At 39.2% G+C, this 26,318-nt stretch overlaps 2 protein-coding genes across 4 annotated transcripts; one reads left to right on the top strand and one right to left on the bottom strand.

Annotated features, from left to right (window-relative positions):
• Window positions 1-47: 47 nt before the first annotated feature.
• On the bottom strand, window positions 48-16,006 carry zgc:154055 (uncharacterized protein LOC556036 homolog). Of its 2 annotated transcripts, XM_051647275.1 has the most exons (11): window positions 15,400-16,005; window positions 14,937-14,993; window positions 13,899-14,007; window positions 12,940-13,065; window positions 12,190-12,363; window positions 4,817-5,034; window positions 3,801-3,962; window positions 3,144-3,285; window positions 2,703-2,923; window positions 1,071-1,222; window positions 48-989 (listed from the first exon to the last, which is right to left on the bottom strand). In XM_051647275.1, the coding sequence occupies exons 1-11, from the start codon at window positions 15,582-15,584 to the stop codon at window positions 808-810; spliced, it is 1,728 nt and encodes a 575-aa protein (XP_051503235.1). In that variant the 5' UTR covers window positions 15,585-16,005; the 3' UTR covers window positions 48-807. The 2 variants fall into 2 exon arrangements, with proteins under 2 accessions (XP_051503235.1, XP_051503236.1); XM_051647276.1 differs by lacking the exon at window positions 14,937-14,993 and having other exon boundaries at window positions 15,400-16,006.
• A 3,188-nt stretch (window positions 16,007-19,194) lies between these two features.
• Window positions 19,195-25,683, top strand: LOC127411590 (protein FAM167A-like). 2 transcript variants are annotated; one of them, XM_051647289.1, is made up of 3 exons: window positions 19,195-19,574; window positions 22,319-22,585; window positions 23,450-25,682. In XM_051647289.1, exons 1-2 carry the CDS (start codon window positions 19,275-19,277, stop codon window positions 22,580-22,582), a joined length of 564 nt encoding a protein of 187 aa, XP_051503249.1. In that variant the 5' UTR covers window positions 19,195-19,274; the 3' UTR covers window positions 22,583-22,585; window positions 23,450-25,682. The 2 variants fall into 2 exon arrangements, with proteins under 2 accessions (XP_051503249.1, XP_051503248.1); XM_051647288.1 differs by having other exon boundaries at window positions 22,319-25,683.
• Window positions 25,684-26,318: the final 635 nt, after the last annotated feature.

The raw sequence follows: 26,318 nt of genomic DNA, 5'->3' as shown, positions 1-26,318 counted from the left end.
GTTGTCAGTTCTAAGACATGTATGAAATCATTGAGACAAATGACCAGTGATATGTATTACCATTTAATTGTTCATGCTGGTTTAACATCAGACAGGTCTTCAGAGGATAACAAACTTCTCACATACACCATTCAATTCAACATTCAGCTGTCTGTGACAGTGTGTAAAAGGTGTAAAACTACATTTAACACAAACATGTAACTTAAACACAAAGTGTTGCACCGTAAATAAAATCTGGCGATCACTAATGTCTAATGTAGAACATACACTGGGTAAAGAGGTAACCTGCAATTGTTACCTCAAGGATCTATTTCTACTTGATCTAACCCATTCAAATAACTTTAGTTGGTGTAACGTAATTTTTCATGTAAAATTAGTCTGATTAAACAACATTTATGGACTGAATAAAAGCAGTTAATGTTGATGTTACCACATGAAGCAATTTTTTTAGGTTACCTGACAAAGTCAGAATACAGACAGTCTGCCAAAAAAAAACAAAAAAAAAAAAACACTATGACAAACACGTTTAGGGTTGTTTACATTCGCATCAATATTTTTCCAAAATGCTAAGGTATCATTTCCAAAAACAGATTAGTCCGATTACTCTTGAATGAAAGTACATCTGATTGATTTAAATGGCAGTTTGTCTGATTGTCTGAGATAAATTGGTAGAGACTTATTTAATATAACTTGTTAAGTTCTTTCCAAGACGACTTGAGCACAAACTGTTCTGCTGTGCTCTGGGGAGTATGGGTCAGATTTTAGACAGTGAGTAACAGACTTTAAAATCGCTTTTCCACCACGAGGTCACAAGATAGTTAGCTCATCCATGAGATTCTCAAAAGGGGTCAAGGTTTCACAGTGTGTACTGAGGGTGTAATAGTTCCGGTCGAGTCCAGCGTTCTCACGGTGCTCCTTCACAATGCTCCACAGCTCCTCTCGAGCTTCCACAATGTTCTGAGCATACTCAGTCCATCTGAGGAACAAGCCTACCCACAAACCCATACAGAGTTTAGTAAAAGTATTTTAAATACAGTGTATTTATTGGGATAATGATGTTGTGGACTCACCTGTCCATAGCTGTAAGGACTGTGGATGCACTGAGGGCCAAATAGCCAGCTCAGTGCGTTCATACAGTGGGTTGAGGTACTCCTCTCCATTACCAGACCTCAATAGGGACTGCAACAAACAGTGTGTGTTCTCCTTAACTCCTAAAGCACATCTGGTTAATGAAAGCATGGGCAATGATATATAAAGGAAAGGAATATAAATTGGATATTAGACAAAATGACATTAAAAAAAAAAAAAAATGCAGTTGAAAAGTTCCAATATATTTGTTCATTTTAAAATGAATGTTCAGACACATAGTACTGAAACTGACAGTGGCTTAAAAAAAAACTACAGTATAATCCAGAAGGTGTTAAAAAAGGATCCACATCGAAGAATCCACATTGAAAATCTGGGATTCAAAATCAAATTTAAACCAGGAACAAGTCTTAACTTTGTGAAAAAATTAAAAACCAAGTTACGTTAAATGACATAAAAAGAATACAAATATTTAAAGGAATATTTGGGGTTCAATACAAGTTAAACTCAATCCACAGCATTTGTGGCATAATATTGATTTCTACAAAAATGTATTTTGACTTGCCCCTCCTTTTCTGTAAAAAAAGCAAAAATCTGAATTCCACTGAGGCACTTACAATGGAAGTGAATGGGGGCCAATTTCTGAACGCTGAAATACTCTTTTCCAAAAGTATAGCCACAAGACATAAACAATATGCATGCAAACATGATTTTAGTGTGATAAAATGGCTTACTAACATTTTCCGTGTAAAGTTATAACCAATTTTACAACTTTGTTGCCATGACGATGTAATGTCAACAAACCTTAAAACCCTAAAATGACTGTAAAAAATTATGATTTAAACAACTTTACAGTTAAAATAATACATGAGTTTTAACAGACAAATTAATGTAAGTTCTTTAAAAAAATTATAAGCTTCAAACTTCTGCCTTTAAACCCTCCAAAAATTGGCCACATTCACTTCCATTGTAAGTTTTTTTAAAAGAAAAGTAGGGGCAAGTCAAAATAACTTTTTGCTGTCGATTGAGCTTAACCTGTATTGAACCCGGAATATTCCTTTAAGATGCTATGCTATTTCTAGGTCACTAATCAAATAAGCAAATTTGTGGCATTGACCATGTTTTTGCTCTTTGTACAAAAGGTTAGATTTTCTTCACTGTAAACATCCAGCAATTGTAATATGCAATTGTTACCTTAAGGATGTATTTGGATGTACTAGATCTAACCCTTAAAAATAATGTAGTCAGGTTGATTTTTTTTTTCCTTAAATAAGTTGATTTAGATGCGTCCACATGAAGCACTTTTTTAGGTTCCCTGACAAAACTTTTTTAACAATGTTGCTTCTATTGAAGTACACAATGCTTTTTTGAAACATTTTCAAATGTAACATGAATTATCAGGTTTTGCACAAACCTGTGGAGCCCATGCCAGCTTGAGTGCATGCTGTCATAAAAGCAAAAGTCAGGCATACCAAATTCATGTAAATTTTTCAATTCAACTTTTCACTGAAATTATTATGCTGGTAATACAATTTGTAATAATAAAAAAAAAGAATTTGAAATTGAGTGTGGTCAGACTTTTGTACCCCACTGTAAATGCATCAGTCTGTGCTCACCTTTCCTGCTCGCTGTTACACAGGAAGGTGCCGTAGTCAGATGCATAAACCTCTTGTGCCAGTCGGAGCAGCAGGGCCTCACTAAACTCTAGTGCCAGCGGAAACTGTCGCCACAATTGCCACACACAGTCGAGTAGCAAGAGGAAGGATGGACATTCCTGCTTCAGACGGGCATGAGAGTACGCTGAATGAGCACAGCGCTGCTGAAATGGGTGTCCAGCCTGAGACAAACAAACATACAGTTCAATCACCACTCATCAACCTTAAGACAAACAGATCTTAGGCAGTGGGTGTACTTTAGTTATGAAAGTATTTTTGTTTTGTCATAATGCATAGATAAGCTTATATTCAAATACAACGCTCATCTACAAACATGAGCTCTGTCCAGCACACACAATGTGACAGATAAACACACAAGCACAAGCATAAACACACATTCACCTGTATCCACTCCCTCTCCAGTAGGCAAAGGAAGCCACTGAGAGTTCTAGAGGCAGGATCTAATATAAGCTGAGCCAATGAGCTCACCAGCAGCGTGCTGTCTGTCCCTTCAGACCCATGCACAAGCACAGAGTGACCATCCCTGTAAAAAAAACAGACCACAGACCAGAGCAATACATCTCAAAGCCATGCATGAGTTCAGAGTGACCATCCATACAAAAAACACCATAGACCAGAGAAATGCATTTAAAAGCAATACTGTACATGAGCAAAGACTGGCTATTCCTACAAACAAAAAAACAGACCAGCAATACATCTGAAGGCCATGCATCATTCAGCACAAATCCTTGCGTCATCTGTCCCTCATTATATAATATGTATTATAGCATATACATATAATACAAATAAATTACAATGTGATGAAATGAATAGATGTACCAAAACAGAAAATCAATAAAAACAGATTCACAGACATACTGGTCAACTTAAACTGACAATAGCATTAAAACATACACACTATATCGATCTGTTACTGTCACAAAGGAGTAGCGAAACATACAGCAGAATAAGTCAACGACTAAAGTGAGAAAAACTGACCAAAATAATAGAACAGAGAATTTCAAGAACAAACCACAATACTAGTTATGAAATTCCCACCTTTCTAAACATTCTGCAACCAGGCCTGCAGTGGACAGTGCACTGTGAACATGAGAAAGCCATTTGGAATTCTCCAGTTTACTGAGCCAGCGATCCACACTATGAGAATGGTCACCACATGCTTCCACCAGTTTAATTAGACTCTCCTGCAGGATCTTACCCCTGAAAATACACATCACACCGCATACGCATGTGGAAACAGATAAAAGTATATAAAACAAGACCAACCATATTCCTCTGAGTGGAATTAAGACACAAGAATATAACATAACAGATTTAAAGGGATAGTTCACCCAAAAATGAAAATTCTCTCATTATTTACTCACCCTCCTGGCATCCCAGATGTGTATGACTTTCTTTCTGCTGCAGAACACAAATTAATATTTTTAGAAGAATATATCACCTCTGTAGGTCCTCACAATGCAAATTGAATGGGTGCCAAAATTCTGAAGCTCCAAAATACATATGAAGGCATCATAAAAGTAAACCATATGACTCCAGTGGTTAAATCCATGTGTTCAGAAAAGATATGATAGGTATGGATGAAAAACAGATCAATATTTAAGTAATTTTTTGTCATAAATTCTCCTCCCTGCCCAGTAGGGGGCGATATGCTCAAAGAAAGTGAATCACCAAAAACACAAGAAGAAGAATGTGGAAGTGAAAGTAAAGTGGGGATTGACTGAGCAGGGAGGAGAAGTTATAGTTAAAAGGACTTAAATATTGATCTGTTTCTCACCCACACCTATCATATTGCTTCAGAAGATATGGATTTAACCACCAAAGTCATCTGGAGTACTTTTATGTTGCCCTTATGTGGATTTTGGAGCTTCAAAATATTGGCACCCATTCACTTGCATTGTATGGAACGGCAGAGCTTCTGAGAATTCTTCCAAAAATCTTTTTTGGAAGAATGTTTGTGCTCAGTAGATGAAAGAAAGGCATCCACGTCTGGGATGGCATGAGGGTGAGTAAATGATGAGAGAATTTTCATGACCTGTAAGATTCCCTCTCACCTTTCATGGTATCTGTGCAGTCTTTTCCAGTGGCTGTAGCAGGTTTTAGACTCAAAACCCCCTCCTGTCATCCGGGCCTGTTGGGCTTGCTGGGCAGAACGCAAATCAATGATGTAACCCAGCTCTGACCCACCTAATACAGCTTGGAGAAGGAGCTCATCTTCCTTACATCTCTTTCTATTGGCTCCTGTCAAAGGCTGGCTGCTTCGCATGATCACCTTGGCAACAGATACAAAAACTTTAAAAGAACATCTTTTACTGGTCATTCACGAAAACTTTATTAACTTTGTAATAATGAATAATGACAAACCACATCATAGCATTTGAATAATGTCTGCAATGTCTGAAACAGCACAATTTTGTACTAATACTCTGTCACAGTACTGTAACACTGTTACACTATTGTATTATCACACTTTGTGTATTTCCATCATCAGGCAGAAAGGTTACCACTGCTGAATTGTGCTGTTCTTGACATGGTTATGTCCCTTTCAAATTGAACCCAGTGTGAAAAAGCGATAAAAACTGTTGAAAAATGGCCCATTCAAGAGTCACGTGATGCCATCCTAGGTTCGGAGGTGTGAATGGTGAGCTCTGCGCACTTTGCTAGTTTTAATACTTTTTATGTCATAAACCGGGGAGATTCGATACATCCTGATCCTTAACTGTTCTAGGAGGACAATATGTCAAAGAATTCAAAATCCTTGGGCTCTGGAGACATTAAAAGACACTTATGTGCTCAAACTAACAGGCCACAAGCCCGGGAGCTGATTTGGCCGGAGAAGTGAGGGAAATTCGATGAGAATTGTTGAACATGTCGGCAATGCTGACGAAGGTCGTTGCTGACTTGGATGATCTTGCTGTAATATGTCGATCGATCACTGCCATGGAGACAAAATTCACTGAGGTGGTTACAAGAGTGGGGGATGTCGAGAAATGGATAGATTATCTGGAGTCATCGGAGAGGGAATTAGCTGCTAATCCGCTAGCAACCAAGGTGGATTTGGAGCATGTCTGGGAGAAATTGGAGCACTTGGAAAACCGTAACCGGCAGAATAACGTCCACATTTTTGGAATTCCTGAGGACAAATAGAGTCAGGATATGGTGACAGATAACGGCTCGGCGATCCGCTGAGGGAGACAGGCCCCGATCAATTCTGGCCAAATTTCTGAGATCATTGGATAAAGATCTCATGTTACTTGAGGCAAGGAGTAAAGGAAGGCTTTCTTGGAAGAACCACAGCATTTTCTTGTTCCCAGACTTTGTGAATTCAACAAGAGAGAAAAGTGAAGGAATGCAAGAAACTCTTACATCAATGGAAGGTCGCTTTTGCACTGATGTTCCCGGAATAGATGCTAAGTATGGCCATAAAATATTTACGTGTCCCCAGCAAGCATTGTCCTTCATAAAGTCAATGGACTGAGAAAGTTATTTTGTGGTACTCACGTTGCAGCCAAGTGAACCGACTCACTGAATATTCACTTGACTGTCCGAGGAAACTGAGTGCCTTTTTTGTTTCTTTTTGTGCTGGTTCCGCCTAGTGGCTGGAGTTTGTTTTGTGTAGTGGCACTCCTTCGGGACAGTGTTGAGGATGAATCTGCACGTTCTTTGTGCTTATGCCTCCTATTGGTTGGAGTTTGTTTTGTGGAGTATTTCTTGCAGGACACTGGAGTGATTGGGTCATTTGTTGCACTCATGTAGCAGTCGAATGGCCGGCTCACTGAACATTCGTTTGACTGTCCGAGGAAACTGAACTGCTTTTTTTTTGTGCTGGTTCCGCTAGCGGCTGGAGTTGATTTTGTGGAGGAACACACCTTCAGGGCAGTTATGTGGATGAATCTACATGTTTTTTTGTGTTTATTCCACCTATTTGCTGGAGTTTGTTTTATAGATTATCTTCTGCTGTGTAATTCTGTCTCACAAAATTTGTATAGAAACACCGGACTTGAGCACTCCGACAGCAAAGTTGCACTAATGTCGGAATGTGGTCATTATAATTTTCTTTTTTACACACAATTTATTTTTTCTAATATGTCAAAATGTCAAACATTAATATGAGTGGACTGTCTCTCTCCACGTGGAATGTGAATGGGTTGGGGCACCCCATAAAAAGAAGGAAGGTTATTTCTCTTCTTAAACGTAAGAAATATGATATAGTGTTTCTTCAAGAAACACATCTTTCCCTGCAGGAAGCTGAAAAATTTGGGAAGATATGGGGTGGACATGTTTTCTTTAGTGCTGGCTCAAGTAAGAGCAGGGGAGTCATTACACTGATAAGTAAGCATCTACAACTCAAATGTATCAAACAGATTAAAGATAAATTAGGAAGAGTCATTATTGTTTTAGCAGAAATTCAGTAGCAAAGTTTGATATTGGCTAATATTTACGCACCTAACGCTGATGATCAGGGCTTTTTTATAGATCTTGAAGGAATGTTGCAAGCCGCTGGCACCCCTCATAATATAATATTGGGAGGAGACTTTAATTTATTGATGGACTAAGCCCTTGATCATAGTGAAGCAAAAGTGTTTAAGCCCCCTAAAGCAACAGTGACACTTCACAGTATGTGTAAAAATCTTGGTCTTACAGATATTTGGAGACTTTTGAACCCATCTGGGAGGGACTATATATATATGCTCAATTGGAAACATCTTAGTCTCAGATCACGCCCTGGTGAGTTTAGAGGCATTGCCACATACGGAGAAAAAGAAATCATATAGTTGGCGCTTTAATGTATTCCTTTTGCAAAATCCTGAATTCCAACAAATGCTAAAGGCTGAAATCGGGCTGTCATGGCAGGTTACCCTCAGGGGAGAGTGGAGACTCCACCCTCAGGTGGTCCAGCTGATCTGGAGTCGATTCGGACAAGCACAGGTAGACCTGTTCGCCTCCCAAGAGTCCTCCCACTGCCCGCTCTGGTTCGCCCTGACCGAGGCACCTCTCGGTATAGACGTGCTGGCACACAGCTGGCCCCCTGGCCTGTGCAAATATGTTTCTCCCAGTGAGCCTACTTTCACAGACTCTGTGCAAGGTCAGGGAGGACGAGGAGCAGGTCGTCCTGGTAGCACCCCACTGGCCCACCCAGACGTGGTTCTCGGACATCACGCTCCTCGCGACAGCCCCCCCCCCCGGCGAATTCCCCTGAGGAAGGACCTTCTTTCTCAGGAACGGGGCACCATCTGGCACCTACGACCAGACCTCTGGAATCTCCATGTCTGGCCCCTGGATGGGATGCAGAAGACCTAGGTGGTCTACCACCAGTGGTGGTAGACACGATCACTCAGGGTAGGGTCCCCTCTATGAGGTGCCTGTATGCCTTTAAATGGCGTCTGTTCGCTAAGTGTTCTTCCCGACGGGAAGACCCCCAGAGATGCGCAGTTGGATCAGTGCTTTCCTTCCTGCAAGAGAGGTTGGAAGGGCGGCTGTCCGCTTCCACCTTGAAGGTGTATGTTGCCGCTATAGCAGCACACCACAACACAGTGGACGGTAAGTCCTTAGGGAAGCACGACCTGATCATCAGGTTCCTGAGAGGCACCAGGAGGCTGAACCCCTCCAGACCGCGCCTCGTTCCCTCATGGGACCTCTCCGTAGTTCTTCAGGGTCTATAGAGAGCCCCTTTTGAGCCTTTGCAGTCAGCTGAGCTTAAGGCACTCTCCTTGAAGACTGCCCTCCTGACTGCGCTCACCTCCATCAAGAGGGTAGGAGACCTGCAAGCGTTCTCTGTCAGCGAAACATGGCTGGAGTTCGGTCCGGGCTACTCTCACATGATCTTGAGACCCTGACCGGGCTATGTGCCCAAGGTTCCCACGACCCCTTTTAGGGACCAGGTGGTGAACCTGCGAGCGCTGCCCCAGGAGGAGGCAGACCCAGCCCTGTCATTGCTGTGTCCGGTGCACGCTTTACGCATCTATTTGGATCGCACACAGAGCTTTAGGATCTCTGAGCAGCTCTTTGTCTGCTTTGGTGTACAGCAGAAAGGAAGCGCTGTCTCCAAGCAGAGGATCACCCACTGGCTCATTGACACCATAGCTATGGCATATCACGCCCAGGATGTGCCGCCCCCGGTAGGGCTACAAGCCCATTCTACCAGGTGTGTAGCGGCCTCCTGGGCCCTGGCCAGGGGTGCCTCTCTAACAGACATTTGCAGAGCAGCGGGCTGGGCAACACCCAACACCTTTGCGAGGTTCTACAACCTCCGGGTGGAACCGGTTTCGTCCCAGGTAGTGGCACGCAATAAAAGCGGATAAGCCCGGGATAGCCGGCCGGGTGTATCGCTTGCACATAGTGCCTTTCACCTCCTCTGAGCTGAAGACGTGCGCCATTAACTCCCAGTAGTGTTCACAAACTATGTTCCCTGGATGACTTCCTCCGAGCCCAGTTGAGTTGAGTTTTCGGAGAGACTCGCCACCGTCCCAGTACACGTGCTAACTAAAAGCCCTGTTCTGGGGTAGGTGCTCCGCATGTGGCGGTTCCCTGTAGGCAACCCCATGCAATGTATATCTTCCGCTAATTCGTTTCCCTGTTGGCAAACTGCATCTTCCTTGGGCAGAGGCCCCTCTGCCACCATCTCCATGTTTGTAGTAACTCCTCCCCCATTGGGTAGGACCTACCATGAGACTTCTCCACATGACATACTTCCGACATAATTCGGCAAGACCATGTGACGTATTTTCCACTTAAATATCCCCCCTCTCTCTGGGCGAGGTGTGGTCTCCGCGGTGTCCTCCCCTTGGGAGGGACACCCCCTGACTAGACCTGGTCGGCCCAGTCGGATATTCCCCCTTTTTTTAGGGAGTGGAAAAAAAGAAGGGGAAAAGAGGCCATGACTGGGCTAACCTGTCTCTATCTTTTGGGTAGTTGACTTGTCCCCAAAGGGCCGTTCGACACTCATAACTATGTTGGGGGTGGTTACGTGTCGGCCCGGTGCGCTGGCTACGAGGCACACAGTTGTCTGCCCGTCACACACCGCCAGTTCACCAGTTGCGGCATTTTGTATAGGGACCCCTAGTGTCACTACATCGACACAACGTATAGTGAATGACAGATAGGGAACGTCATGGTTACTTGTGTAACCTCCGTTCCCTGATGGAGGGAACGAGACGTTGTGTTCCTCCTGCCACAATGCTGAACTACCTGCTGAAATGGCCGGGACCTTGTCTCGGCTCCTCAGCATAAAACCTGAATGAGTGGTTGCACACCAGCTCCTTTTATACCTGTATGTCTGGGGAGTGGCATGCAAATACCACTCACCAATTTTCATTGGCCTTTTATCAAAGACCAGAGGTGTCTCGGGCTCCCAAGGATGACCCCTAGTGTCACTACATCAACACAACGTCTCGTTCCCTCCATCAGGGAACGGAGGTTACACAAGTAACCATGACGTTAATATGCTCGGAGACCTATATGAGAGTGGAGTGTTGAGATCCTTTGTAAATATGGTTCAACATTTTAGGATTCCCAGATCTCAGTTCTTTAAGTATTTACAGCTGTGCCACCTGCTCTGTACTATATATGGGAGTAGCACACACCCCCCTAAAGTGGCAGATACTCTGGGAGTGGTGATTACTGCTTTTGGAAAAGGTCATGTGGCATCAGTGTATTACTCCCGGTTAATTCAGTGTCTGGGGGACGGAGCTTCAACTTCTCTCAAGAGATTATGGGAGAAAGATTTAAACTTGGTATTGGAGGAGGGAGTGTGGGCTAGGATTCTAAAAAATGTCAAGTCTGTATCTAGAGATGCAAGGGTGCGTCTTATGCAATTCAAGATTTTACACAGATTCTATTGGACCCCCTCTAGATTGTATAGGCTTGGTCTTAAAGACACACACACCTGCTGGCGATGCCAATGAGAAGATGGAGACAAAACCCATGTTTTTTGGTGGTGTGTTACGATCCAAGAATTTTGGTTGAAGGTTCAGAGTGTTATGTGTGACATATTGGGCACTCAAATTTCATTTTGCCCCAGACTCTATATTTTAGGCTATGAGGCGGTCATCAATATAGGGGATAAACACATAAAAAATTGGGCCCTGACCAGTGTTATGATAGGCAGACAGATTGTTTTAAGGGGATGGAAGTCGGCTGGAGTACCCTCATTTCAGGAATGGTGCACGGAGATGGGGAGGGTGGCAGCTTTCAAGGAGGTGTCATGTAGAAGGCTGGGGATCTGGGATTCATTGATGGGAAATGGGACAGTTATTTGGCATTTTTGGGGGACTCTCAGGGAGGGGCTGTGGAGAGAGAAGCATAGTTTTAAATGTGTATGATATATATATATATATATATTTTTTTTTTGTGTGTGTGTGTGTGTATACTTATATGTGGCCACAGGTATGTTCCTTGAGGGTCAGCATGGGGTTGGTGATTGGGAAGGGGAAGCGGTAATAGTGGGGGTTAAATGTTGATTCAGTGTATATATGTTTTGTTTTTCTTTGTTATCTGTACGAATCAATACAAATTTGTTAATCAATAATTCCCATTCACACACCAAAGGGACTAGAATTGATCGACAATCAATTTTACTCATGGATGAGGAGAACATAAAACTTGCAAACGTAAAAATTTTGCAAAACAACCATGGGATCTCAGTACGAAAGACAAGCAAGCAATTTCTCTTGCAAAATTATCAAAAAAAAAGAAAATCAAAGGAAAACGTTTCTTTTTTCTGTTGTGGTGCTGTGAAATCAGGATTTGAATAAAAATAACTGAGCAGTGATCAATTGTGAGTCGCCACATTACTAAAGCCTTTCCACCAGCATGGTTGTCTGTCCTGAGTACGGTTCTCTTACCATGCTGAGAAATATGTCAGTTAACAGGAAAAATCTATTTAGAGAGTTGCCGATATTTTTTCATAATTTCGTCATTTCAAAATAAGAGTCCCGGTGTGTTTTGTACTTGTTTATACTTAAAAATCCCGCACTATGTACCAAATCTTTTTTCTGTTTAGTACTGGGATTTTGGTTGAACAAAAAACTGCATCTGGGATTTTATTCATTCTGGACTCTTTGTCTTTGCTCGCCATAGTAAAGAGTAAAACAAATTTTTTTGGGACATATTATACATTTGTTTTAAAAACTATCGGCCGATTAATCAGTTATCGGCCTATTCCACCACCTTAGCTACTGGTATTGGCAAAATCCACTATCGGTCGACCTCTATTTGCAATTGCACCATACCAACTCATTTTCTAATGGAAATCCTACTGGTACTGTTACTTACCATTACTGGTACCATTACTGAACCATTCACACTGATTATGGAAATGTACCCATTGTTGTACTTCCTTACTGTTGTTCTATTATAACTTTTCACTGTCATGCTGTTATTCTGTATTACACTTACTTTGAGGCACTGGAAAACACCATTCACTCACCATTCGGTTCCGATGGTGACAGTAGGAGAGCACAGGAAACCTGCCACCCTGCCTGAACCGGGCTGCCCGGACCACCATGTCATCATCCACCTCACGGGGCACAATGACCGCACATGGATACGATGAACAAACAGAGTAATCCGAGTTTACTTTACTAACCCTCCAGCTGTCCCACTGCGCAAACACACATTAACACAATAACACAAGCACACATATACATAAAAGAAAAGAAAAATCAACAACTTTATGTTAGAAAAAACATAATATGGAAGAGAAAATCACTGTAAAATGATCATAAAAACTAATGTTTGATAAGAAGAACAGGAAGTGTATGGTCAGAGATACACATCTTCAGCAATGGAAAGTTGTGGCATAGAAAGGAATAAAAAGTTTAAGGTTGAAAAATGAGCAGAAAGAGAAATAGTGGCAGTGGTCTAAGATCAGGTGGTCAGTACACATTGCTTTATTTCCTGTGCGTGCAACTGTCACCCAGGTCTCACAATGGCCTTTTGTTTCCTGTGGCAAACAAAGTGCTTCCTGTTTGTCTTCCTTAGAGGAAATGAAACAATAGCTTATATTAAGTAGCATTTGACTTTGAGTGTAAGAACTGCTTTAAACATCATGTATGTTTTTGTGCAAGTGCTCTTGTGTGTGTATTTCAAAGCAACAGAATTAGTGACAGTTATTGGACTGAAGGAAAGGAAAGTGAAGATAAGATAAGAGAGTGTGTTGTCACCATCACTAGCTCACCAGTCTTTCTGTTTGTTTGTAATACTGCTCTGTTGAGGAAAGGCCCCATGGACCCTGTAGACTGAGATGTGAAGGTCTGTAGAAGAAGGGATACATCTCTTTCACACTTTCCAGTGTTGAGAGAGCCTACGGAGACATTGTGTTAAGCCAGATTTTTCATGGGCAGCTTCATAAAAGTATATCTTTGAAACCAATTAATGGAAAAGATATTAGAACTATATTAAAATTCGATTTTTATATTTTCTGAAGATAATGTGAGTGGTGCTTGCCTGTGCAAAGGTTGCCCTCACAATGCTAGGGCGCTTTGAGAGGTTACAAGGGCGTTGCTAGGTGTTTGCTAAGTTGTTCTGGGTTGTTGCCAACAGGGTTAGAAATTAACTTTTCCATTAAGGGCCAATATTTGCCCCCTGGATTTGATTTTCATGGGCATTTTGTACCTTTTATTGGTCTTTTTTTCCCAACCAAATAAAAAAATATAAGAGAATTAGATAAGACTGAGAATTTATAAACTCTTACACATAAAATTCAATCAACATCAACTCATACTGTATACAATAATGTGTATTATTAGGCCTATTAGAGGAATACATTATGGGATATTTTTTGACCCTATATTGCCCAAATTTCAAGGGCATTTTTGTCACTTCAGTGGCATTTTAGCCCTGAGACCGCCTTCATTTCTGACCCTGGTTGCAAAAGTCTCTATTATTTTCAGGTCCCTCCTTTCAGGGCCATTTTTTGGCATAGGCGAACTAGGTGGTTGCCTAGGGCTGCCACCAGGCCCCACCCCTAAACCCCCCCACCCCCACCCCACCCCCGACAGGGGCAACAATAGGTTCCCAAATGGTCAAAAATGGCCCTGACTACTTTATTGTACATCTATGGGATTTTTTGCCTGTTTTCACAACAGTAATTGTGATGCTTGCCTTAGCGAGTAACACTAAAACTATATTTAGTACCTCTATAGAACTGGCTATGTTCAGACATTCCTCCATTCCAGGAATTTCCAGCTGAAGAACAAGCAGGTCTTTGCATTTAATAGTGATAGTACCAGAGGACCCCACAGGCCTGTATTAGACACACAAACACCCACACACATAGTTATGCACATGCCTCCATGTTTTCTCACTCTCTCAAGTTCTATAAAAGTCACTATACTGGTCCCCATAGGGGCCTCAGAATAGACAGAAGAAGGAAGCAAAAATAAGCCATGTAAGAAAGGCTAGCAGAAAGAAAGAGAGAAAGTGCAAGAACGTGTGAAAGAGAAATTGCAGCAGTATGACTGGTTTCTATAAATATAGCTTTAATAAGATATACTGTAAGATAACAATTCCTTCCTCTGACTCTCCATATTTGGACATTGAGAGTGGAAATGTAAATACAGTAGTACATCATGTTACACATTGCTGCTTTGGATCCACTAATCAAACATGAAAGCACACTATTAAAGGTTAAGTTCATCCAAAAATTCCAATTCTGTTGTTATTTACTCACCCTTGTGACCCTAAGTGACCCTTCACTTTCATTGTATGGAAAAAGGATGCAATGAAAATGAATGGAGACTGTGGCTGTAAGTCCCTGTCATTTTGTCTAACATCTCCTTTTGTGTTCCACGGAAGAAAAAAGTCACACAGGTTTGAAACACCACAAGGGTGAGTAAATGATGACAAAGATTTCATTATTGGGTGATCTATCCCTTTAAATGTCATGGATGTGATAGAACAAGAGTAGATGACATGACACAAAGCCATTCAAGACAATCGATGCTCAAAAAGCATGTCAGATCCATATGATCTGTTACATGAAAGCTTATTGCCAAGCAAGACTCAATGGCTGCAAAATAAGCTCTTCCAATTCTCTCATTAGCTAGCCTATATTTTTAACTGTATTAATTAAAAACAGATCCTGGATCAGAATAAAAGTGAAGCTTCACAAAGCATAACAGTCTTTTGCAACAGATGTTGGACACAAACGCGTGCTGCAGTGCTAGATCAAACCTTTTGCCCTGGCTTGCTTTAGTGGTGTAGCTGGGGTATCCAAACAGATTCTCGACACTGACCCAAAGGAATAGTAAGGGGTGGAACAGAATTAGAGCTCAGCATCACAGAAGTAAGTCACTTTTGGGATCAAACACACTTCATCTAATAAAGTTACTACACTCATAGAGAGGATGCTTGGATTAATAAGAACATTATCATGATGAACTGACATTTCAAGGCCAAATTTGTACAGGTGTATTATGTTACTGTAAGTTGATTTTAAGTGTTAAATACATGCTTCAGCATTTGTGAATATATTTTACATATATGAGTAAAATTAGTTACAGTTGCCCAGTAATACCCTACACAAATGCATTGATTTGAACATATATGCATTGATCTGTACACACATGCATTGATTGGTACACACATGCATTGGTCAAAATAAAGTTCTAGAAGATGAGACCATCTGTCTCTCTACCTTTTCTCGATGGCATCGATGTTTCTGATTAGAAGCAGAAGTTGCCATGAACTTTCCTCATTTCTGTCTGAGAACAGAAGGTGGTGACTTGTTATACAAAGGGTTCCTTTGAGCGGTGGATGGAAAGGCTGTTTCAGAGTAACGTCTTCAACATTAGCGGTCTTTATGTGCTCCGACAACTCCATGTTACAACAAGAACAACCATCTGGTACTTCTCGCGCTGAAGATTGCTGCCTGGGAGACGAACCGCTATGTGGGTTCCATTTGTCCTCCTCAAATGTTATAAGTAAGCCTCGAAATAACAACGTACCATCCCTAAATGTTATTGTAGGTTGACATAAATGCACCGGTACTTGGCAAATATTAAAAGGCCCTAGTGCGCGTTTGTGTGCGGTAGGTGTGTCCGCTCGCGCGACTAAGATGTCTGTTTGCTTCTCTACTTTCGTTTCCTTTACTCAGTCTCAAAGACCCAGTCTGAGTCCAACCCTCTTCTCTTTTTTGTCGTATTCTTAAAACTATTCCATCTTTCGTTTTTGTTACATGTTCATATTTCATGTTCATCTGTTTCGTATATGGTCTATTTCAGTTTTCGGTAGCACTTTACAATATTGTTCCATTCGTTAACACTATAGTGAATGCATTAGGTATCATGAACTACCGGTAACAATGCACAGTGCATTTCTTACAGCATTTATTAATCTTGGTTAATGTTAGTTAATAAAAATACAATTGTTCATGGTTAGTTCATGTTTGTACATAGTGCATTATGAAAAGTATTATAAAAATGTATTAGTATATGTTGAAATTAACAACCAATCATAATAAACGCAGTAAAAGTATTGTTAATTGTTAGTTCATGTTAACTAATGTTGTTAACTAATGTTAACAAATGGAACTTTTTTGTAAAGTTTTACGCATTTTTCTTGTTTCAAAGTGACCAGCACCACTTTCATGAATCTGATTATTATAACACAATGAATACTTTGAATATTATGTTGCATGTTCTTTTGACAGGCTGTTGCACTGAAAGATAAAACAGAAGAAACCAGAAAAGACTCTGACCCCAGCTTAGCTGGGATATGCAAAATAAAGAATTTCACTGTATATATCCAAATGTATAATGTGTGACAAAATAAAGGCTTCTTCTTCTTCAAGACAAGGCAGAAATGATACATATCAAGTTTCATGTCTGTTATTTTATATTATGTTTTTTGTGTTGAGGCTGATGTTCCCGTCTAGTTGAATTGTGATTGTTGATTCAAAGTTTTGCTTTTGTAATGCACTGTTTGTAAAATGCCAACATTAAATTGAATTCCTCTGCATTTGTTTACATTAATAATATATATATATATATATATATATATATATATATATATATATATATATATATATATATATATATATATATATATATAGTTGTGCTCAAATGTTTGCATACCCTGGCAGAAATTGTGACATTTTGGCATTGATTTTGAAAATATGACTAATCATGCAAAAAAACTGTCTTTTATTTAAGGATAGTGATCATATGAAGCCATTTATCATCACATAGTTGTTTGGCTCCTTTTTAAATCATAATGATAACAGAAATCACCCAAATGGCCCTGATCAAAAGTTTACATACTCTTGAATGTTTGACCTTGTTACAGATACACAAGGTGACACACACAGGTTTAAATGGCAATTAAAGGTTAATTTCCCATATGCATTAAATATGTTTCTTGTAGGCTACAGTAGCCTATTTAACCTTTGTTTTATACCAAGCTTTCTAGCTACTTTTTATGTATAGGGTAAAACGGGGCTAAAGGCCCCCCGAGGTAAAAGGCACATGATTTTCTCAAAGGAGTTGATTTTGTCCCAGAACACTAAATAGCAATAAAAACTACCAAAACACTTTCTTAAACACCTGTTTGTCACTATATGCACTTTTCCTGATCAATGAGATCATTATGTGTAATGCCTAAAGGCTGATTTTCAGGTTATTTGATCCAATATTTAACCATTTTTAAATGTTGCAAATTTATGATTTTGAGACAAAATAATTGTCATTTTCAGTTTTGTTCTAGGTGATTAAATCAAACGTTTTTCAACAACTCTCCATTAAGAGAAAGAATTGTATTTGGGGTAAAAAGCCCCCCTGTTGCTGAGGCTAAAGGCCCCCATAAAACACATTGTTTTTCTTAAGTGGGGGAATAGATTTGCTATGAAGAATGTTTAAAGTGGGCACACTTTGACTGATCCAATCACAGTGGAGACTGATTTGTTTATAAAATACTTGAGATGTTATTAATGCAGAATGTGGTTGAATTTAACAGGAAATGGCTCACCCTTTTCTGAACTGGTTGAATTTAACAGGACATGGCTCACCCTTTTCTGAACTGGTTGAATTTAACAGGACATGGCTCACCCTTTTCTGAACTGGTTGAATTTAACAGGACATGGCTCACCCTTTTCTGAACTGGCTATTTTGAATAACCAGTATCTTAATTTTTCCACTCAAAAAATCTTGTTGTCTCAAAATTATTTACATTAGTTTACAAATTTTGCATTATAACTATTACGTCCATATCCACAAGTGTGCCAAAGTGTGGGGTATTATGCCCCATCACCACCTTTTAAAAAAACAACAACATTCATTTTAATCAAAACCTTCTGTTATTATTTATTATCACACAAATGATGTTGCTCCATCAATATTCAATAAAAAATAAAATGTATTTTTTTCAATCTTGACACACTTTGTGACCAGAAAAAAAAAAAAAAAAGAAAAAGAAAAAAAAAATGTCCTTAAGGTGTGCCTTTAGCCCAGTTAACCTGTTGTTAATTACAACTTTTAAAATGTTAATTTAAAATAACTAAGTAGCTACAACATTTACTAGACTGATATATACAATTTTATTTAAGATCTGTTTGGATGAAATATTCTTACTAAATTATACAGTAGCTATATTGGACATATTCTAATTCAGCCCTCATTAATAAAACATTGAAACTTACTATTGAATTGATAATTAGTCGTTTTATGACAGCTGATTCTAATCACTGATCCTGCTATTAGTAAACACAGCTATGACACAAACCTGTTTAGTCGTTATGGTTTTTCCCTACAGTGAGGCGCTCAGATTCTCACTGCGATTCCTCACAATGAGCGGAAGATGGAGACATTCAGCCGTTCTGACATACCGTAGTTTACATAAAGACAAGTTGTCATTTGTAGCAGCGCGTTGTGCGTCACAAGTTAATTTAATGGATTTGTCGTAAAGGCGTTTTTGAAACAAAATAGTTTTATTTAGCATGTCTGTTCTATTAATTACAACTGTTCACCTTAGTCTAGGCTATGTATTTTTTCAGAGCATGTTAGGTGAAGTATTTTCTAGGTTGAGGGGCCGTTCATACCAAATGCTTTTTTGTGCATGTTAACATGCGCTAGACGGTCTTTGACCTTTGCGGCGCGTCTCGCTGTTTTCCCCCAGCGTTTCTAGACGCCGTGTCAAGATAAAATAACTTCGACTGTTCAAAACATGTCTCGAGACACCTGCTCTACACGTGGCGCTGCGTCTCTTCCAGGGCAAGAACGCGTTTGGTATGAACGCCCCTCAAGTGTGTCGGTGACCCTTTGACACTTGAATAATTTCACTTGAACATGAAATATCGCGTCTGGCCGTAACATACAGGTTCAGACTGTGTGTCAAATCCAAATACTGTACTGATACCGTTTCATTAAGCTGCAGAACATGGGCGGTCACTTTTCATTCTATCAAAACATTTAGCACTCCTCTTGAGATTAATCTTCACTCGTGCACATGATCAGACACGGTGTACGTGTCTGAGCAGCCAGATTCTCGCCCACTTGGAGAGAAAGCAGACTTCCAGTGATGGAGTTCAGAGAGCTGGGCGCAGACGAGAGCTCCGAGGGAGAAACGGAGCATTTGGACAGCGTGAAAGCATTGACAGAGAAACTCAAACTTCAAACGCGCAGACCGTCGTACTTGGAATGGAAGGAGCGACTGCAGACTCGCCCGTGGACTGATGCCACACACAGTTCAAGTGTCAGCTCAGGATCTGTGGAGAAGGATACCAGTCTAGCCGACATTTGGAAAGATGGAATGCCTTATAAGAACATTTGCGGCTTTGATACTATAGACGACGCTTTAGAGTGGCTCAGAAGAGAACTGGTATTATAATAGTTATAATATAATAGTTTTTTTTATCTATCTATCTATCTATCTATCTATCTATCTATCTATCTATCCATCCATCCATCCATCCATCCATCCATCATCATTTTTAAAACATGTTTAAATACAGTCAATTTGGTGTATGCACTAAAGTATGGCACATGCCAACAAATTCAGATGTAAATATGGAGCAGTAACACACTGAAATCTGTTAGCACTGTCAAACAGCACACTTCACTCATGCTTAAATGCCACACAGGTGCAGAAGCTCGAGAGAGTGTTTTACAAAGAAAAAAAGGAGGGACCTGAAAATAATAGCCCAGTCCTGTTGTGTGACTGCTGTTCTGAATAATAAGCTCGAAATTACTGCTGGATTTCAGAGACTTTGGTTTCAGCTATAGTACACAGTAATGTGTGAAGTTATGCCACCATCTGAGATCACATTAAACCGTGAATGCATGGGTATTTCGCCAAACATTGCAACCCGGCACATATCTATCACAAATAGATCTACAGAATGTCCAGATAGCGTAAGATTTTCAAAACATTTTCAAGACAATTAGAAAATAATTGAGTACAAAATTTTCCGATATATTTTGATGTTTTATATTTCATATATCAAAGAGATGATGCAACAAATATAGAACAGGATTCAATACTTCCACTCTGAAACTGAATGAGACGCAACTGGCTGTCAAACACATATTAAGCAACACTTATCTCATGCTACACACAAGCTAAACATATGTGTTTTCTCAGGCACTTTTTGAGTCTAAATAGATGCACAACTTATGTTTCAGAAATACACCCAAATGACAATAGTCATACTGTTCATGTGTTACACTTGCTATAGTTTACATCCATGTTGTTTCTTCATCAATTAGCAATGTCAAATGTAAATCAAGTCAATCACTGAAGCATCAGCGCTTTCTTGAGTAAGAAATAGAATGCATCATATATGTGTACACACATATGGAATACTGAGAACTCACCATTGTTACACAGAAAATCAACATGATATAGTAGTCATTTCTATGAATATGCTACTCATTTGTCTTGAAATAAACAAAGAAATATCCTGTGACGGTAAACTTATATACAAAGGAAATAATCATAAAAACATGATTTATAGAAGTGCAAAAAAGTGACACTATTACATACTTAGGGTCTTTAATTACACTATGCACTTTAATTAAGCTGTAATTAAGCAGTTATAAAATATATATTTATTTATTTATTTAATGCAATTTTTTTGTCTTTTTTTTTTTTTTTTTTTTTTTTTTTTTTGTAACAAAAAAAATAAATACAAAATGTGGCCGTAACTTCAAAAAATTGATGAAGTACAGGGGTGGAATTAGGTCCAGGTTCACTAAAGACACAAGGTATGCATTAAAGGTTTAAAGTAATTACAGTTTTTCTCAGTCGCTTTGGGTCATTTTTTGAAACACTCTTAACATTCTCTGAACTGTAAGTGCAATTGTCACAACTGTTTTATGGGACATCACAACTCTATTGCATGTCTGCAAAATGTAGTAACTCACCCAAAACATTTAATTCATGCTTCAAAACCTAGTTAATTTGTCAGTAAATTGGCCAATGCTACCAAAATGAAAAGTTTTTTTCATTATCGTGTGAGCCATACTGGTCAAAATGTTTAGATGTTTTTTTCACCCTGGAAATGTTTGTTTACAAATTTCATTTTTGTTCTACTTTTTTGTTAACACTGACTGCTTACTGTACTATACAAGAATGTCAGTTTTTTCAAGCTGAATGCTATTGTGTATCACACTGAGCTTTTTAGATAGCGATTTCAACAGTAGGTAAAAGTTTACTGGGAAAAGTCAATTCTGTACAATACATTAGTATACAGAAAACGATATGCACATTTGTATGCATACAGTAAATGTATTTTTGTAGCAATGTGTTACATGTAAATAGAAAATTCAAATGTCCATTTTTACACATTTCTTACATGTAAAGTAATATATAGTGAACAGAAAATTGCCACAAAATGACATCCATGGCAAAAAAACAAAAACAAAACAGCAACAACAATAGTTCTGTAAAAAACAATCAATTTTACCTCCTCACACTACGTAACACTACAAGTTCCCATGTTCTTGGTGGACATCCTGTCGCTCTTGTTGGTCTGGCCAGAGATTTAGCAGACATCACAAACATTCTATATCATAGATATTTATGGAATATACATGTATGTCTGACAGATTTTGATAATTGAATGGATCACTTTGCATGTGATAGCTCACACGATGAAAGAATGTTTAGAAGTTGTGAAGAGTATGACAGTTTCACTGAGAATCAACCCATCAGTTTTGATCAGCAAGCCATGTGCATTTAATTATTGTGCAAATTGTAGACAATTGTACTTATTCTTGTGCACATATGTGCCAAAACACATGCAATTTGCTTAAATGAATAAGACATTTAAATCTGGTTTGAACAAGAAACTAATTGTTCAGAGATTTGAACTTATTGTTTTCCAAAAAATTATTCCCATTCGAGAATTGAGCCAAAGCGATTGAAAAAACTGTAAAATACTCTTCGCTGGAAGAATAAGGTAGCCCTTAAATCTCTGTCAAAACAAAACTTGTTTAATGCTCCTCAAATCTTCTATATTGATAAGTGACGTTACTGTGATAAAAGCTATAAAATTGTCACCTGTGAATAAAATAAAAAATATATAGATATCAGAAATAAGCCTCTGCTTTCTCTGTCCTCAGAGAGAGATGCAGATGCAGGATAACCATCTTGCACGACAGTTGATTCGCTTGCGGGGGGAGATCCACAGGCTGAAGGTGGAGCAGGTGTGTCATCGGCACAAGGAGATGCTGGATGATGCCACATTTGAGCTGGAGGAGTGCGAGGAGGACTCTGACCTGCTGTGTGACATCCCCATGAAAGCCACCTTCACTCTGTCCACCCCTCTTAAACATCTGGGTCTCACCAAGATGAACCTCAACTCCAGACGATTCTCACTGTGTTGAGAGGTGGGGAGAGGAGAGATGCCTCCATGTAACCAGAGTACTCACTTCAGAACTTTTTTGGATGTTCCTAATAGGGGTGTAAATTGGACGTTTCATCACGATACGATCTTATGTAGATTCTCTTGGCCTGTGATCCATATTTACCAATACTTCAAAGTCTGCTGTGATACAGTTTCGATTTGATTCGATTCAGGGCCCTGCGATCGATATTCCGATATTATGGGCCTATTTTACACAATCAATTTTTTTTTTTTTTTTTTGCCCTCAAATGCAACCAACATATAATTTGAATATTTATTGAGCTCTCTGAAAAGTGCAAATTTAGTATCCACATTGGGACATCCACAACAAAATAAGGTAGGCTACTTCAGATGTTGAAAAAAATTATACAGATAATAATATAAAAAATAACGTCACACACAAGTGATCATCAATTGTTTGATTACAGCTTATTTTTTAGTTTAATCCAATTACGTACGGACGTAGCTGACATGAGAGTATTAAAATAAAGGTACCTCTTAAAACAAATTCTATATTCTGATATTTACGCGATGTATCGATAACACTGGATCATTGGTTATTGGATTGATGCATCGATCCAGATCGATGAATCGTTACACCCCTATTTCCTAGCACTGGAAACCAAAATGTTAGTTCAATGTGCATTAAGGTTGGACTCCAATAATAATAATAAAAAAATGCTTACGTTTTTTTACATCACTTTCTATTCTTGAATTTTGTTTGCCTTGACTAGAGTTTGCCATTGTGCCGCACAATGTTAGGAGATCTAGGTTGGTATTAACACCAACCTAGATCTCTTATACCGCAATTCAACCTGCACTTCACTGACGACTCTTCTCTACTCAGGAAAATTGACTCACCACTGGTCTGATGTCATGACATTGAGAGCAGAGTTAAGAAAGAGTTTTTTTATGAACACTTAAAAATATCTGGACTCATCTGAGAATCAGGAGGATCCTGCTTCGGTGTCAAAAGGCGTGTAATTGGCACACATTCCCATCAGTGTTCCTGGCTGCTCAGGGGAGGAATGACTCTACCGTCAGTTTGGCTGCTGTCCTGAACAGCAACCTCACAGGAAGTGTGAGTTTGTGTTCAGGCATTCTGTCAACTTATCTATTAAACCCAAATATAACCACACTGGAGGGCTCAGAGCTACAACAAGTGAGAAGCTAATGTCAGCCTCTGTTCTATTCAGCCTAATGTCAACAGAAGTGTATGATCTAGAAGAAGTTGCAGTTTAAATGTGAGGGTTCATTTTTGGGTTGACATCTGCGATCCATGCTGGTAACTTCAATTTACATAGTGAGGTGAGGTCAATAGATTTAAATAAGTATTTATAGAGTTCAATGTACAGTACTTGCACAGAACCTAATGGAGTTCAGTTTACTTCTTTAGGAGCACTGGGAATTAAAACAATTTGGGAGCTTTGTGCATAGTTTTTTTTCCCCCTCCCCTTTTCTCCCCAATTTGGAATGCCCAATTCCCAATGCGCTCTAAGTCCTCATGATGGCATAGTGACTCAATCCAGGTGGCAGAGGACGAATCTCAGTTGCCTCCACGTCTGAGACAGTCAGTCCCACATCTTTTCACATGACTTGTTGAGCACGTTACTGCGGAGACCTAGCGTGTGGAGGCTCACGCTATTCTCTGTGGCATCCACGCACAACTCACCACGTGCCCCACTGAGAGTGAGAACCAGATTATTGACCATGAGGAGGTTAACCCAATGTGACTCTACCCACCCTAGCAACCGGGCCAATTGGTTGCTTAGGGAGCCTGACTGGAGTCACTCAGCACACCCTGGATTCGAACTTGTGACTCCAGGTGTAGTAGTCAGCGTCTTTACTTGCTGAGCTACCAAGGCCCCCCAGCTTTGTGCATAGTTAAGGGTTTGTGTCAAAAACTCCAAGACAGATATCAAAGTTTCTTAAAAGGACATTCATAACTTGATAAAGTTTTACCTTGACACTGAATATGCTTTAAGAAAAGTTTTTTTTTTTTTATCATGCTACATAAAATAATATTTTCTACATTACAGTGTAATGCAATGTGGCAAATATATAACAGCCATTCTGCCTTAAATCATTGTGTTACTGTAAGTGAAACCAAACACAATGACTTACTTTTCCTGCACAGGGCTAAACAAAACACTACTGTAAATAAACCATGTATGCTTTACAGCTAAGTGAAGAGATGAGTGTTTTTGTAATCTAACAGAAAGGAGAACACTACTCATTCACTCTTACTCTCTGGCTACAATAAATGAAAATGTATGAACCTTATAAACTCCATTGTTGCCTTATATTTGCAAATTAAATTTGTATTTGTAAATAAATGGCATTAATGGACTCATTTTGGTCTTTATCGAGATTCCTTCACAGTATTGTGTTTAACACTCTTCTATAGAACATTGTGTGTGTGTGTCTGTGTGTAAGAGATTATCAAAATTGTTTAGACCAGCAATACACAACAGCTCTTATCATGCTTTGTTCAGATTTATCCTTCTTGTACAGCCAGACATGAATAAACCCACAAGCTGAGTTGGGAGGGTTACTTTTGAAATGTATTCCACTACAGATTACAGAATTGTATTCCGTTAGATTACTCAAGGTCAGTAACGTATTCTAAATACTTTGAAATACTTCTTCAGCACTGGTAGATTTTTTCACTTGTTTTGACCATAAAAACTCTGCCAGTACAGTAAGACAAAATACACATGTTAAAAATACTTTCTCTGAAAAACCTAAATATCTTATGCAGTGTTGTTTTTAAAACAAGATAAAACAAACTGATCTTGTTTTAAGGATTTTTAGGAAAACAATACAAAAATTAGTATCAAGAATACAATTTTTGCTCTAATATCAAAGGTCTTACTAGAAAAAAGAAATTATGATCCAACGTGAATTTTCTTGATAAAAAATATGATCGTGCCTGGTAACATGCATGTAAAATGGCTAGAAATAGCATTTTAGCTTAGCGTAAAGCTGACAATTTACACAAGGTTTATTTATATTTCTTCTGCTCCAAACTTACTTCAAACTTACTTCTCTGTCTGCTCGTATGAATGTAACACATCATAAGAAAGTTTCACTGCTGTTCAAATGCAGTTTGGATCACATCATTTATATGTATAAATGTTTTCCATCTGAAAGGACTAAATATTAAATGAAACAAATGACAATAAAATGCAAAGTAATCTCTTCAGTAATCAAAATACTTTTTGAATGTAACTGTATTCTAAATACCAATGATTTAAATTGTAATTCTAGTGGAATACAGTTACTTAGATTTTGTATTTTAAATACGTATTCCCATTACAAGTATTTTGTTACTCTCCAACCATGCCCACAGGGTCCTTATGCTGTGTTATTACAGGAATGAAAATAGAGGTGTATCAAAGATACTTATCTGGATATAGCAGAACAGGCTGAGTTTATCACAAAATGAGTCAAACAATGGACAAACTGCTTTATCAGTTGTGACTGCTGCGAAAGGACTGGTTGACAAAAGGAGCCATGTGACTGCCAATGACCTCATGCTAGATAGACACACAGAGAGAGTGTGTTAGAGAGAAATGGGGAAAGATGGAAAGGTAATCTTTCCTAAAGCTGCTCTCAACACTGATATTTCTAGCTTTTGTAGTTTGTATCCCTTAAATTCAGTGCCATTAGCAGTGTCATTACCTTCATTGAACAGTTCACCTGAGGGCTTTAGA

The sequence above is a fragment of the Myxocyprinus asiaticus genome, chromosome 20, assembly GCF_019703515.2.
Source record: "Myxocyprinus asiaticus isolate MX2 ecotype Aquarium Trade chromosome 20, UBuf_Myxa_2, whole genome shotgun sequence".
Taxonomy (NCBI): Eukaryota; Metazoa; Chordata; class Actinopteri; order Cypriniformes; family Catostomidae; genus Myxocyprinus; species Myxocyprinus asiaticus.
The sequence above is the reverse complement of the archived record's forward strand: the minus strand, read 5'-3'. Positions and strand labels throughout refer to the sequence as shown.

Coding starts and splice junctions, on each gene's coding strand:
- zgc:154055 (XM_051647275.1), bottom strand. CDS start 15,584: ATGGAGTTGTCGGAGCACATAAAGACCGCTAATGTTGAAGACGTTACT. Junction 14,008..14,936: donor AAAGCAAGCCAGGGCAAAAG/GTTTGATCTAGC, acceptor TGTCTAATACAG/GCCTGTGGGGTCCTCTGGTA. Junction 3,963..4,816: donor CTGCACAGATACCATGAAAG/GTGAGAGGGAAT, acceptor GTGTATTTTCAG/GGGTAAGATCCTGCAGGAGA.
- LOC127411590 (XM_051647288.1), top strand. CDS start 19,275: ATGGAGTTCAGAGAGCTGGGCGCAGACGAGAGCTCCGAGGGAGAAACG. Junction 19,575..22,318: donor AGTGGCTCAGAAGAGAACTG/GTATTATAATAG, acceptor CTCTGTCCTCAG/AGAGAGATGCAGATGCAGGA.